Source organism: Patiria miniata, unplaced genomic scaffold (assembly GCF_015706575.1).
Source record: "Patiria miniata isolate m_02_andy unplaced genomic scaffold, ASM1570657v1 HiC_scaffold_1, whole genome shotgun sequence".
In the NCBI taxonomy this organism is placed as follows: domain Eukaryota; kingdom Metazoa; phylum Echinodermata; class Asteroidea; order Valvatida; family Asterinidae; genus Patiria; species Patiria miniata.
This window is the reverse complement of record NW_024037047.1, coordinates 9,633,850-9,646,636: the sequence shown is the minus strand read 5'-3', so window position 1 is coordinate 9,646,636 and position 12,787 is coordinate 9,633,850. Positions and strand designations below refer to the sequence as shown.

Genomic DNA, 12,787 nt, shown 5'->3' with positions numbered 1-12,787 from the left:
CCAGCCTTTCCTTCTTCTTCTTCTTCTTCCAATATCTGCGCACTACTAAGGCACATTGTTGGCCGCAAATTTCAATTACTGTCTGATGTCAAATTCGTTATAAGATCGAATTATAAGAAGATTTAAACTGCCTCCCCTCATTATTTTTAATCCTGGCCACGCCCTTGAAAAATTGTAAACACTTGGGGGCGTTTTCATGCGAAGTCACACATAATTTGCATATTTTTAAAGTTTGGTAGTTTCGCACGTGGACTTTATCATCGTGCCGTGTTTTTATTTACTTTTAATGACCAATATAAATGCTAGCCTTGACCAAAAAGATAAGGGGGTGTTGAAAGGCGAGGAATGTTGTATGTTCCAAGGTTCAAAATATCTACACCGTACCACAAGCGCAGAGCGGCCCATTGATGATCAGTTACTTGGCGTACGTGCTCCACCAAAGCATCTCCACTGAACGGGTACCGCGCCGCATGACGGTGGCAGCCGAAGTCGAACTGTAGATGTGGAAGTGCATGCATTGGTAAGTATAACTCCAAAGTAGTAAGATGTTGTTTTCTTCTTCTGGATAGAGTGTCTTAAATGTCGGTTAGATCAGTTTCCTGTTATAATAATTGAACCGTGGCTTTTGTCAATTTTTACATTTTTAGCGTTTTTAAATGGTTTGTTTTATTTTTAACCTCTAAAAACGAAACTTTCACAGTTTCACCAAACAGAAAAATGAGAAAGCTTCACTTAGCCTTAATAATAATATTTCTTACAAAATCTTGGTAAAGTACCGTAAAACCGTAACAAAGTGAACTATCTGGTAGTATTAATACAAGATGTTTTTGTTAAACATCAACTTAAAAAAACAACTGATTGTTGTAATCAAAGGATAGTGGAAAATGCATTAAATTATGACAATGTTTTTAATATGCATTTCTGTTACAGAAAACTCTTCAAAGCATTCCTCGTATTTGTTGCTGTGCATTTGTTCAGGAGAAACTATTTGGAGGCAGAAAAATTCCACGAAAAAAACCCACTTGAAGAAAGTAATGTCTTCAGACCAAGTTCAAACGAAGTTGAAGAAGGCTGCCTGGGAATATTGTTTCTCAGTGGACGTCTGGAAGGATCGTTTTCCTTTTACCAGATGGCTTCCCAAGTATCGACCTAACAAAATCCTGAATGACATCATTGCTGGCTTGACTGTAGGGCTTACAGTTCTGCCTCAGGCCCTGGCATACGCAAACATCGCTAAACTCCCACTGGTGGTAAGTGTAGTGGATCTTTTCCAAGTTCATCATTATTTATTGGCCAGAATTTTCCTTCCGGGCTTAAAAAAGTATGTTTCAAAAAGCCCCCTCTTGAAGACGATTTTGTTTTTCATTTTAAATAGGTAAATGTGGTGTGTTTTCTTTTAGTTCTACCATCCTACAGAATACATTTCCAAATTCTAAGGATTTCAAATTCATTGAGATTTCAGACATCTTAGAAAATAAATATATATAAAAAAAAAGCTACAAAAGCATATCCAGGTCAAAGGAAAGATACTATTTGTCCAGTGATTAGCGTTCTGAAAGGAAATGGTTTTATTTTCTACTCAAAGCAAGTAACATATTGTTTTTTTCCCTCCGTCATTTATGTGCTCAATGTATTGTTTTTCTCTTGCTTGTTTGCAGTATGGCTTATACTCGGCCTTCGTAGGTTCCTTCATGTACTGCATCTTTGGTATGTCCAAGGATATCACCGTTGGTCCCACTGCCATTATGTCACTGTTGGTGGCAGATTACGGCAAGCCACTGGATGATGGATCTGAAGACGCACTCAATGATCCAACCTATGCTGTATTGCTGGCATTTTTCTGCGGCATTATACAAATTGGTATGGGAATTTTGCATCTGGGTGAGTACAGCAAAGTTAGATTTTTTTCAAAAAAAAAATCTGCTTACAGATATTATTTGCTAATGGTGCCAATAATTTGGATCATAATTTTAAAACATGAGAAATCTGGAAATTAGCTTACCTTGGTTTTCTTAACACATTTCAAGCTTCCCAACATTCTATGAATAAAATCAATATCCTAATATTTAAAAGAATTGGTATGATACAACTGATGCTTTAATGTGATTCTGAGCTCTGTAAAGTATTTGTGACTTTCTTTGAAATAACATTCCAAAAGGCGGACTCTTTAGACCAATAGAATTATGAAAATTATGCCTTTCCACTTTGGTGTGTGATGAAAACACCTCACGTTAGGGATGGATATGGACTTACATTGCCTTACATTTTCTACAATTTCATTAAATGACAGTATTTTGTTCAATGTGATGAAAGTTCCTGCCTACCTGCATAGGTTTGTTAAACCCTTCACAATTATGTGGTAATTGTCTCTTGATATTCAATGATATTAATGTCTTTCTGCCCACAGGTTTTGTCACTAATTACATTTCCTCAGTGGTGATATCAGGCTTCACATCCGCCTCCGCTCTGACAATTGGTTTTGGTCAAATCAAAAACATCTTAGGCATCCGCTTCCATTCTGAGGTCTTCACCTTGGATCTTTACAACATATTCAAACACATCGGAGAAACAAAGTAAGACTTATATTATTTTCCTTTTCTCTGGTGTATTGGTTTTATTTTTGGAAATTAATAATCAGGAGAAAAGTATTTCAAAAAGTTATTATGACAGTCAATGATGTTGCAAACCAGATTTAGTCTTTGCTGGGCTAGGGGGATATTAACACTCATTATTGCAGTCAAGCCCTCATAAAAAAAGGTTTTCTGAGATTTTCAGTGCAGGCCATGCCTCATTCAAAGCAAACGAATCTGAACAATAGTTGGAATATTACACTTTGTCACTCTTAGATGCACTGTTTAAGAAGATAAGGAAAACGTTCGGAAGTTGCTCAAAAATATATATAACATTTTAGTTTTTTTAATTTTAATCCATTTTTTTGTCCAATCAGTTCTGTCAAGAACTAATTAACATTGTTCTCATTGAACAAGTACTGCAGTGAATGAATGAGACGTTACTGAAATAGTTGCATTATTTGGACATTCTGACCATGGTAAAAAGACTGAATTAAATATGGCAGGTTCAACAACTTTTAAAATATTGTTATACCTTGACACTTTGTTCCTTCTCCCTTTTCAAAAGACCTTCATTTTGCCCCTCCCCCTATCTGAATTTTCTGTCAAACAAAAGCCCAAACTTCAAATCGTAGCAACATATCACTGTGAAAACTCAAAAGAGATAAGTTGCAGGTTTGTTCTTGTTATACCCTTGACATTCTTCTTATCTCACAGGGAATAACCCATATCAAGTCCTGGGGGCTATAGTCAAATATTTACTCGGACACCATTTAACAAAATCACTTTATATCGATCATTCAATCACCGGAACAAACAATACCAGGGGACATCGCAGGGAAAAACCTTGTGGGGTCGGCAGGCAAGTTGTTTACCTTTTGAGAATTGTTGGGAGACAAAATTTACTCATTTAAATAAACTTTACAAAATACAAATAAATGTCTTGAAATAGGAAATTTCATGTGTAAATTCTGGGTTTCATTACACACACAAAATTTCTTTTTGCTCGCCTGGTTGAACAAATATTTTTCATATTGTCCTCCACATTATTATCATGTGAACTGTTTCATATACATGTAATTGTATAAGTTCATTTTATGTAACCTGGAGCAGTTGATGGAAAATAGAACAGTCCAGAGTGCGGTGTTTACAAATAAATATTGGCTATGATCCAATTAACAAGAATGAACCTGACTAAAACACAATCATCAGCTCAGAGACAATATCACAGAGACGACTATCCCCCCCCCCAAAAAAAATGGCAGTTTGGCTCTTTTAGGGAACGTCCCTTGCAAAATCCTGTTTATAAATATTTCCTCTGATGTAGGTGTACTTTGTATGTGTAAGGTAATCCTAACAAAGACAAATAAATATTTGTCAACCATAAGTCAACATTTGGATGAATGGTCATGGTGTAGTCTAGGGGAAGTCCCTTGAAAGAAAATAGATAAGATAAGGTTTTGTGATTATTATGGTTAAACAGTCAAGAAAAGAAGTGCAAATATTCAACTCCATAAAAGGAAAACCAAAAAGATGATGTTTATTCTTGTGAAATTTCTTGGCTTCTCAACCTGTTATCTGATGGAAGTTTTACAGCTGTTATCTGATGGAAGTTTTACAGCTGTTATCTGATGGAAGTTTTACAATCAAATCCCTAGCTGTTACTAGTGACAAAAGACTGATCAATTATCAAAAGAAGATTAAGCAGAAAAGTTGCAAACACTTTTGAAAATCTTTTTTTAAGAATGTTCAATAGTATTTAGCTGAAATAGTTGGATTTAAATAAAGCCCTCAATATAGTATAATTTTCACATATCTTTTTATAATTCATTTATTTAATAGGCAACCTTTTTGGAATTTAAATTTACATATTGTTTAAGTTTTTGTTTGCTATTTTGTTTTTCCGTAGATGGGCAGACTGTACCTTGGGCATCTGTTGTATTGTGACTCTTGTTGCACTTCGGGTGAGTGGTTATTATTGGTGATTGAATGATGGTGAGGATTCACTCAGATAAAATAAGACTGCTGACACTGCTCTAGTTCACTGATTAATTGTTTACCCTCAAACTTTCTCTCTCTCTACAGATGGTGAAAAACAAAAGTCAAAACTCCCTGAACCAATTAAACAGCTCATCGCCATGGCAACGGAGGGTAATCTGGAAGACACTCTGGATCATAGGCACAGGTATTCTCTCAATCAAAAGATGAAAAAAATTAACAGAGTTTTTATATGAATATTTCTCATTTCTTGCTAACCCCAACAGCGCTGAATCATTAATTTTTGATATGAGTTTTCACACACCTTGTGACTTGATTTCAAACCCGAGTTTTATGTCCCTAACTGGTTCCTTTATTTAATTTTTTATTTTTCATGGAAACCCATTTCACGAATTTTTCCTCCCACCTCTAAAATTGTACATTTCTTTGTTGTCCTCTTCCTATAGGTTTCTTCAGCTTCCAACCATAGTGCCTGTACACTTTTAAGAACCCTTGGTTTGCTGATAACCATAAAGAATTAAAAGGAAAAACTAACAAATGTTTTCCTTCTCTCATGTTGTGTTATATCAGGTCGGAATGCAATCGTAGTCATAATTGCATCAGGTGTCGTGTATGCACTCATCAGCAACGATTACGATGGCTACATAACAATAACAGGCAACGTGACCTCTGGCCTCCCTCCGTTTCAGCTTCCAGATTTCCAGGCACCTGGCATATTGACGGTGGGTCCAATATTATATCTGTCATTTTTTTTGTTCAAGAACATTGTCTTTATGGAATTGTCAGGTCAGAGTTATGTTGAAAATTGTGTGTTTCATTCAGATGTTTGATTTCAGAGGAGATACTCTCATTCTTTGTCTCTTGTATTTAATGTTTGAATGATCTGGCTACAGGGTTCTTTTCTTTTTTTAATTCAAGTTTCACTCTTTTTTTTTTTTAAGTTAGTAGTACTATTGATATTTAACTTCCTCCTTCGAGGAACAGTGCTTACAAAAGTTACAGTTTTATGAAGTACTGTAGTACACTGAATCTTATATCTAAATAAATATAAATGTATTAAGTAAAACTACTGAGTTTGTTTCAATTCATGAAGGATTACATTGATTCCTTCGTACAACTGTATCTTGCAGTATCTCAGGGTTGGTCTCATCATAGTTCCTCTGATTGGTTTCTTAGAGAACATCGCCATAGCCAAAGGATTTGGTGAGTTGGAATAGCAATGTAACCACAGGGTCAGATTAGGTGATACCCCTGATTGCCAGGCTAATAATCTTTCTTGTTGAATAACAACTCAAAAAAGTGCAAATATACATGCTACTATACAACAAACTCTGGCAATTAAACTAAATGCCTAATTGATACCGGTACTTCCTGCTGTTGGTGACAATTGGTAAGAGCTGCTTATTAATGTCTTGTTTCTAATATTTAATTAAACTAAAGAATTATTTTAAAACTTCTTTTCTACAGCTCGACAGAATGGCTACAGAGTGGAGTCCAACCAGGAACTGATAGCCTTGGGTGAGTCATTATTGATGTCTTTTGATTTTCTTTTTAATTCACGTAGAGAAAAGCTTTCTTAAATAAGAATCAGAACTGACTGTTCCAACTCAGTTTTATTTATTTATTTATTTTTTTTTTGGGGGGGGAGGGGAGGGGGCATATGTTGTTTTCCTTAAATGATTCAATTTTCACTCCACAGCTTCGTATTCCTTATATTTTATATTCAGGTTTTTGCAATATGGGAGGATCCTTTGTCTCCTCATACCCAACAACTGGCAGCTTTTCAAGGTAATAAATACATCACTTTATTCTATTCAACTCTGTCATTTCTTGTCCCTTTACTTCTTCTTTATTGAAGTTTCTAACAATACTTGTAATCTTTTTCTCTCTGTCCCCAGGTCTGCCATCAACAGTCAATCCAGCGTGGCCAGTCCATTGGGTGGTCTAGTGACTGGTTCTCTGGTTCTTCTAGCGTTAGCTTTCTTGACACCAGCCTTTTACTACATCCCTAAGGCTGCCTTAGCAGCGGTCATTATCTTCTCCGTCTTCTTCATGCTTGATTATCAGATCGTTGGCCATCTCTGGAAAATCAGAAGTGAGTCCAGTTTCCAATATTCTTTTTTTTTTGCTTTAAAATGAGAGATTTGTTTCACAAATTCATCAGTGTGTTTCCAGCAATTCACAACCCTTTTTGCATCACCCTCTTCCACCTTTGTGGTTTTGCCGACACAATCTGTCAACTTTCAATCTTTTTTGATTAGCATTTCATTGCATAGTGTTTCGGCCTTGTTCTCCACCCACTCCCAACATTGTGCTTCTCCCATTTCCAACTGAACCCAGCAATTGGCCAATCAACACCTTCATGCTACAACTGTGCGCTCCACAGATCATATTGCCAGGCTTCACCGATTCTTAACTTTCACATTCCTGAAAAACGGTAAGACTTGTTCTAACAGAGAACTCATGTACTACAATGTCTGCTTTTACTCACCAAAAATTAAGAATAGTTAATCTTCACAAATAATTTATTTAAAGGTAACATAATAAACATGGCTTCTGACTAGTGCCCCTTGAACAAAGATATTGACTAATTGGGGAACTGCCAACATAGGGCTGGATAGCTCAGTTGGTGGAGCACCGGAACACTTATCTGGAGGTCGCAGGTTTAAAGCCCACTCCAGTCAATTTCTTTGTTCAACTTTTCAATCACAATAAATATTAAATACATTTCAGCCTATTTCTCCATTTAATTCATTCCGTGGGGTCACATCAACCAACTGAGTATTACAACATTTATTATTTTAAGAGTTCTTTTGTTTTTGTTTGTCCTCACAGAATGGGAATTGCTGACATTAATTGCAACATTTTTCCCGTCCTTACATCTTGGTGTTGAGTATGGTACCATGATCGGCATTGGAGTAGACCTTCTCATGCTACTCTTCCCTGTGGCTAAACCAAGCTACAAGGTCAGGAACCAGACATAATCCCTCACACAGCACTACAAGTTGAAATTGAATTTAACTCTGCAGAAATGTATCAAGAATTAAATCCATTTGATGGGATTTGATATCTTATAATTTTACTTATTTGTTTTTCCAATACAAAATTTATATTTATTTTCCTATAGATGTACATGCTATATGAATTGTATTTTGTTCATGGTTGGATATAAATAAATGTTATATTGAATTGAATTAAATTGAATTGTTAATACTGACACAATGTAGTACAAACAAGCATTTCAATTAATTTGGAGGTTTTGTTTGAAAGATCATTACTGTTTTACTTTCAGGTCGAGCAAGGTAACCCGTTAGTGATTCGCTTCAAGCAAGGATTACGTTATCCGGCTGCAGACAGACTGCAGACAGTACTGGATGAGGAGGCTTTGCTCATCGACGAACCTAAATCAGTCATCTTAGATATGAAACACATCAATGCCATTGACTTCAGCATTGCTGAGGTGAAACTAAACAGTCCTGGTCAATCTGAATACATGTTAGCAAAGATTTCATAATTAAATAAATATTGAATGCTCTTTACAATTGATTGATGGTTCAGAAATATCTTTTCCCTGAAGATTAAAAGTAAACTTTCTTTTTCAATTTTCTTTTACTTTTAAGTTCTAAATGAAAAAGTGCACTGCTAATGTGTTTTAATTTACAACTGCATGCAGCAAATGAAACCAACTGCTTTGTAAAGAAGTGTTAAAGGCAAAAATGTAATCATTCTGGTTTGGATTTTTTCTTCAGGAACTGCAAGATAGCGCCAAGGCTTTTGAGAAGGCAGGGAAGAAACTAGCAGTAGTCAATGCAAGAGTAAGTTAGGAATTCTTTTGCCAATTTGTTGACATTTCAAGTTGTGAATATCGTTCGCAATGTCAATGTTGTCAATTCACCAACTTTCATAGCTTACTGTCTGTTCTATTTTTTTCTTAAGTCTTCAGTTAAGAAGATCTTAGACAGAACAGACATCAAAAGTCTACCAATCTATGAGTCGGTTGAAGTTGCCACGGAGAGGATATCAGCTACAGGGCCTGCTCCAAGTCCAGCTGGTGGGTAAAAACCTAACCCCATAAACCCCCAAATCCCCCCCCCCCCCCACTCCATCCATCTCCCCTCCGCCATGCCATTGACCAATGAAACGACTTAAAATTTAGTCACAATATTATTCACCTGCATTTAAATCTATTTTTTCATTTCACAGAGATGGAAGCATTTGATACACCTTTGTAAAGGATTCGGAATCGACTGTAAGCCTACGAATACTTCAGTTTTTATGCACAGTAAATAAAATACATGTTAGTTGGTCCAGGAAAATATGTAATTCACTTCAGAAATTGTCAGAATAAAAATTTAAATTTTGCACTAGTAGCCTGTGGGATATCATTGACTGTCCCAAGTCCCAGCATTCCATTTGTTCTGAGAGTTCTGCAAGTTTTTGTAAGACTTTCATGAGATTGTTTCTGTGAAGCAAGCACTGGTTATGTAATACTCAATAGAGAAAGTACTTGTTAAAGCTATGTTCTACTTCTAACCTGTGAAAAGTTTAAGACCTTCAGTTACGAAGTGAACTGCTTGGCCAGCTGTGTGTACACTTATTTTCTTTTTCTAACACTTCCCTGGTTATTGGTAAAAGTACATTATGACTCTTTCGGATGATGTAGAAAGCTCTTTCAGCAGATGCAATATTTCATTCAGCAATTAAAAATTTAGTTTGTCATTTAAATCTTTCATTTTTTCTAAAACAAGTAAATTTCATCAGAAATAATTGTATGGTTTATCAATTGTTTGAAGAAATATGTACCTATATTTTCTATGTGTAAGTTATATTTTTTTTGTACTCGGATGCAATTCCAAGTATTTGTGTTTATCTCAATTCGTAAATTTAGATAGCAGCTTGCTTTTTGGATTGTGCAAAATGAAATCAAACAAAACATGAAAGTTAAACATGTATAAAAAATAAAAAAATGTAGGCGTACTTCTGTTCAAATATGTATGACGTACCACACTTGAAAATAAAATGTGCTAAAAAAGGGCTTAAAATAGACTTAGTCTATATATACCTAGTTCTATTTTATACCCAGTTCAAAATTTGGACTGAAAAAAAGGTAAATTTGGAGCAGTAGTTGAAAAATAGTTAGGTTTTTCCAACGGTGGACAGCCGACCACCGTTGGAAATGTATACAAAAACACCATTTTCTTGAAAATGACTTCACACCAGGTGCCATAATTTTACAGGATGCTTGAGACTGTCATTTACCAACATCATAGGAAGGCATTTCGTAAAAACTTTGTAGTTTTATTTTTGGATGTTTGCAAATGTTGTATATTCCCTTTAAGTGAGAACATACTCAGGTTTACACAAAAGAAATATCTTATAGATCGCTTATATTACATTGTATTCAGAATTTCTATCAACAAGTAGACATCAGTAAATATTCAGATTGTAAAACTTAAATATACTTTTTGTGTAATTAAGAGTTCCTAAACAGAAGTACTCATTCAATGACCTTATTTAGAGATTGGTAGAAATACAGATAATCACAACTACCAAAGACATAAATTCATGATGAACATGTGATGCTTTATCATTTCAGTAAGTAAGTTTACACACTAAAGATCAAATAAAAATCACAACTAGAAACATATAATATGAATCTCATGAATTGTTTCTTGTGATAGTTTTCAATGAATACGAGAGGTAAAGTGATATATTGCACAATGTTCGTCAGACCACACACAAAGCATTTATAAACACATGGAATGAGATTAAAAGTTAAAAGTGGATAATTCCAATCTATTCAACCTTAATGGTTCCTCCATTGCCCACAAGCCCTGTCCTCTGGGGACACCCCAAACCACCACTCAGGCCCTGTCCCTCCATCCCACCAGATATGCAAAAGCAATTAATGATAACTGGAAAACCAGCAGAATTTGGAGAACTCAACGCTCCCTCTGTCAGCCCCCTTCCCAGTGACCCCACCTATGACAACCTACCCTGCCAAGCACAATCCATTTGCAAGCATCATAGTCCTCCTTTACTGTTTGCCGCAAGCCACTTGACAACCTCACTGAGCCCCTGGCCATCCTTAGCACTGATTTCCAGCACTGTGATTGGCTGCAGAGCTGTGTTTATCAAGTCATCAAGTCTAAGAAGGTACCTGAGCTCAGCAAGTGGCACACTTAAATGAAGGTCACTGGAGAAAAAGAAGAGCATCAGAAAACTCTTAAATTTCTGCTTCTAGTAATAACTTGTACATAAGAGTTATTGTAGTAATAGAAAAGACATTCCTGAGTCTCCTTTTAAAATTTCAGAGGACTTACACTTTATTGAGAAGGATAAGGACGTTGACCTTTTGCATCTTCTCTGATTGAAGAGTGGTCAGCAGCTGGATGCATGAAGCAGACACTTGGGTAGAATTGGACGCATCAATTACAAACTGCAATTCAGACGAATAAATAATACAACAAAATACAAATTAATACGCAATTTAAATCTATTTATTACAATAAAACCCAAATCATATAGAAGTGATCCTTTATTTCCAGGCAACACTGCAGTTACTGCAGTAGATGGTAATGAATTCTTAAGTAGCACGATGAAAGGTTACTCTTTCAGTTGATAGACACAGGAATAGTTGTCAACTTCAGTCAAATATCACTCTTTGAAATTCATTATCAGCTCATTAGCAAAGTCTTGAATTTCTTACCATCAGGGCAGAGCAATCTGAGAAATAATTGAACCAGATGGGTGCCATGGCTCCGCCTAGTTCCCTAATCGTCACCTCATTCCTCTTACTGACACTGACATTCACCAAATTGGTGCCAACCTAAAAGTAAGAACGACATGTTTGGTAAAATAAGATTGTATTTCAGTTTTACAAGGAAATCACAAAAGACCAACAAATAGGTAATACATAAATACATAAAATATATGAATAAACAATACTTGCATTATTTGAATAAGAAATACAGAAAAATACTCCACTTACTGTCGGAATTGTTGATGGATTTTCCTCAGATTCAGTGAATGAACCTTTGCTCGAATAATGTGTAAATATGTCAAGGAGGAACAACGCAAAATATGTAACCACAAAAAAAATGAAAATACACACAATTTTTATGAATAATTTTGACTCTACATGTATGTTACTTGTTAGACGTAGGAAATCTAATTTCTGAACCTTGATTTGTTTCTTTTAAATAAGCCAATAACAAAAAATGAAATTTAGTGGTCAATAATAGTTACATCAATCATGTTTGAGTGGGAAAGAGAAAAAGAACAGAACAATCCGGTGTACAGACTTTTATTCAATCATTCACTTTTTGTGTCAATCTTTCTAGCCAAATTTTACCATGAAAACACTAGTTGAAAATGTGTGACTTCAATGAGAGTCCCAAAGTTAAGACAGTAAAAACGTGCAACACAAAAAAATAGAATGGCACATGAAACAACCAGTCCAACACCCCTTTAGTACTGCATATCAATCAACAGTGTCAAAGAAACATCTGGGTCTCTTTTTCTACACATTCTCTCCAGCTCCAGAGTCATGCCACCAGACTACTGAAGGGTCAATTTTTTTTTTAAAGTTGGACAGGTACCAGTTTATAGGCTTAGACTGCAAGTTGAAATCAGTTGGCTTCATCATGTTCATTTTCTGGTGGAATCTGTTGAAGAAAAATCTCCTTTATTAATATAGCTTAACAACCTCAAACACAGCTGGTGAAATACTGAGGACCTTGTCTTTGCCTCATGAAAATTTTGGAGAATTTTGTCAGCTAAAGAGGCTAAAGAGGGCCTGATTTTGATTTGCATGTTTTTATTTACTCAAGGTCTGTCATGTCTGTGAAAACACATACTTGACATACATACATAGACATAGTCATACGATTAATTACGACTGATGTCTGATGACGAGTCGGTGTTAACTCCTCACACTTTTTTCTACACGACAAAGGATATTCTGAAGACGTTTGAGCAGCAGAGTCTTGCCGACTCCGGTCATTCCAATCAGCAGACACATAATTTATCGCTATCAAGACAAACAATATGTAATTTTAGGATTAAACTCTATTACACGATAAAGGAATAGTACACCTTTTGCATGGGCAGCGCCATATTGGATTGCCGAAAAGAATTGTGGGAATCGTCCACTTCCTGTGTAGTGACCTTGATCTGACCTCGACAGTTATTGGAACTGAATCAGGACTGATTAGAAA

General features: G+C 35.7%; 2 protein-coding genes across 3 annotated transcripts; one reads left to right on the top strand and one right to left on the bottom strand.

Annotated features, from left to right (window-relative positions):
- Positions 1-291: 291 nt before the first annotated feature.
- LOC119722695 (sodium-independent sulfate anion transporter-like) lies at positions 292-9,765 on the top strand. The gene is made up of 16 exons (XM_038192950.1): positions 292-520; positions 931-1,250; positions 1,659-1,881; positions 2,408-2,573; positions 4,480-4,534; positions 4,656-4,755; positions 5,139-5,290; positions 5,699-5,771; positions 6,036-6,086; positions 6,296-6,356; positions 6,467-6,663; positions 7,404-7,534; positions 7,861-8,028; positions 8,318-8,383; positions 8,505-8,619; positions 8,772-9,765. The coding sequence occupies exons 2-16, from the start codon at positions 1,035-1,037 to the stop codon at positions 8,798-8,800; spliced, it is 1,803 nt and encodes a 600-aa protein (XP_038048878.1). The 5' UTR covers positions 292-520; positions 931-1,034; the 3' UTR covers positions 8,801-9,765.
- On the bottom strand, positions 6,390-12,728 carry LOC119722704 (ADP-ribosylation factor-like protein 16). 2 transcript variants are annotated; one of them, XM_038192968.1, is made up of 6 exons: positions 12,531-12,728; positions 11,560-11,618; positions 11,278-11,397; positions 10,892-11,007; positions 10,565-10,764; positions 6,390-6,649 (listed from the first exon to the last, which is right to left on the bottom strand). In XM_038192968.1, the coding sequence occupies exons 1-5, from the start codon at positions 12,589-12,591 to the stop codon at positions 10,593-10,595; spliced, it is 528 nt and encodes a 175-aa protein (XP_038048896.1). In that variant the 5' UTR covers positions 12,592-12,728; the 3' UTR covers positions 6,390-6,649; positions 10,565-10,592. The 2 variants fall into 2 exon arrangements, with proteins under 2 accessions (XP_038048896.1, XP_038048889.1); XM_038192961.1 differs by lacking the exon at positions 6,390-6,649 and having other exon boundaries at positions 9,846-10,764.
- Positions 12,729-12,787: the final 59 nt, after the last annotated feature.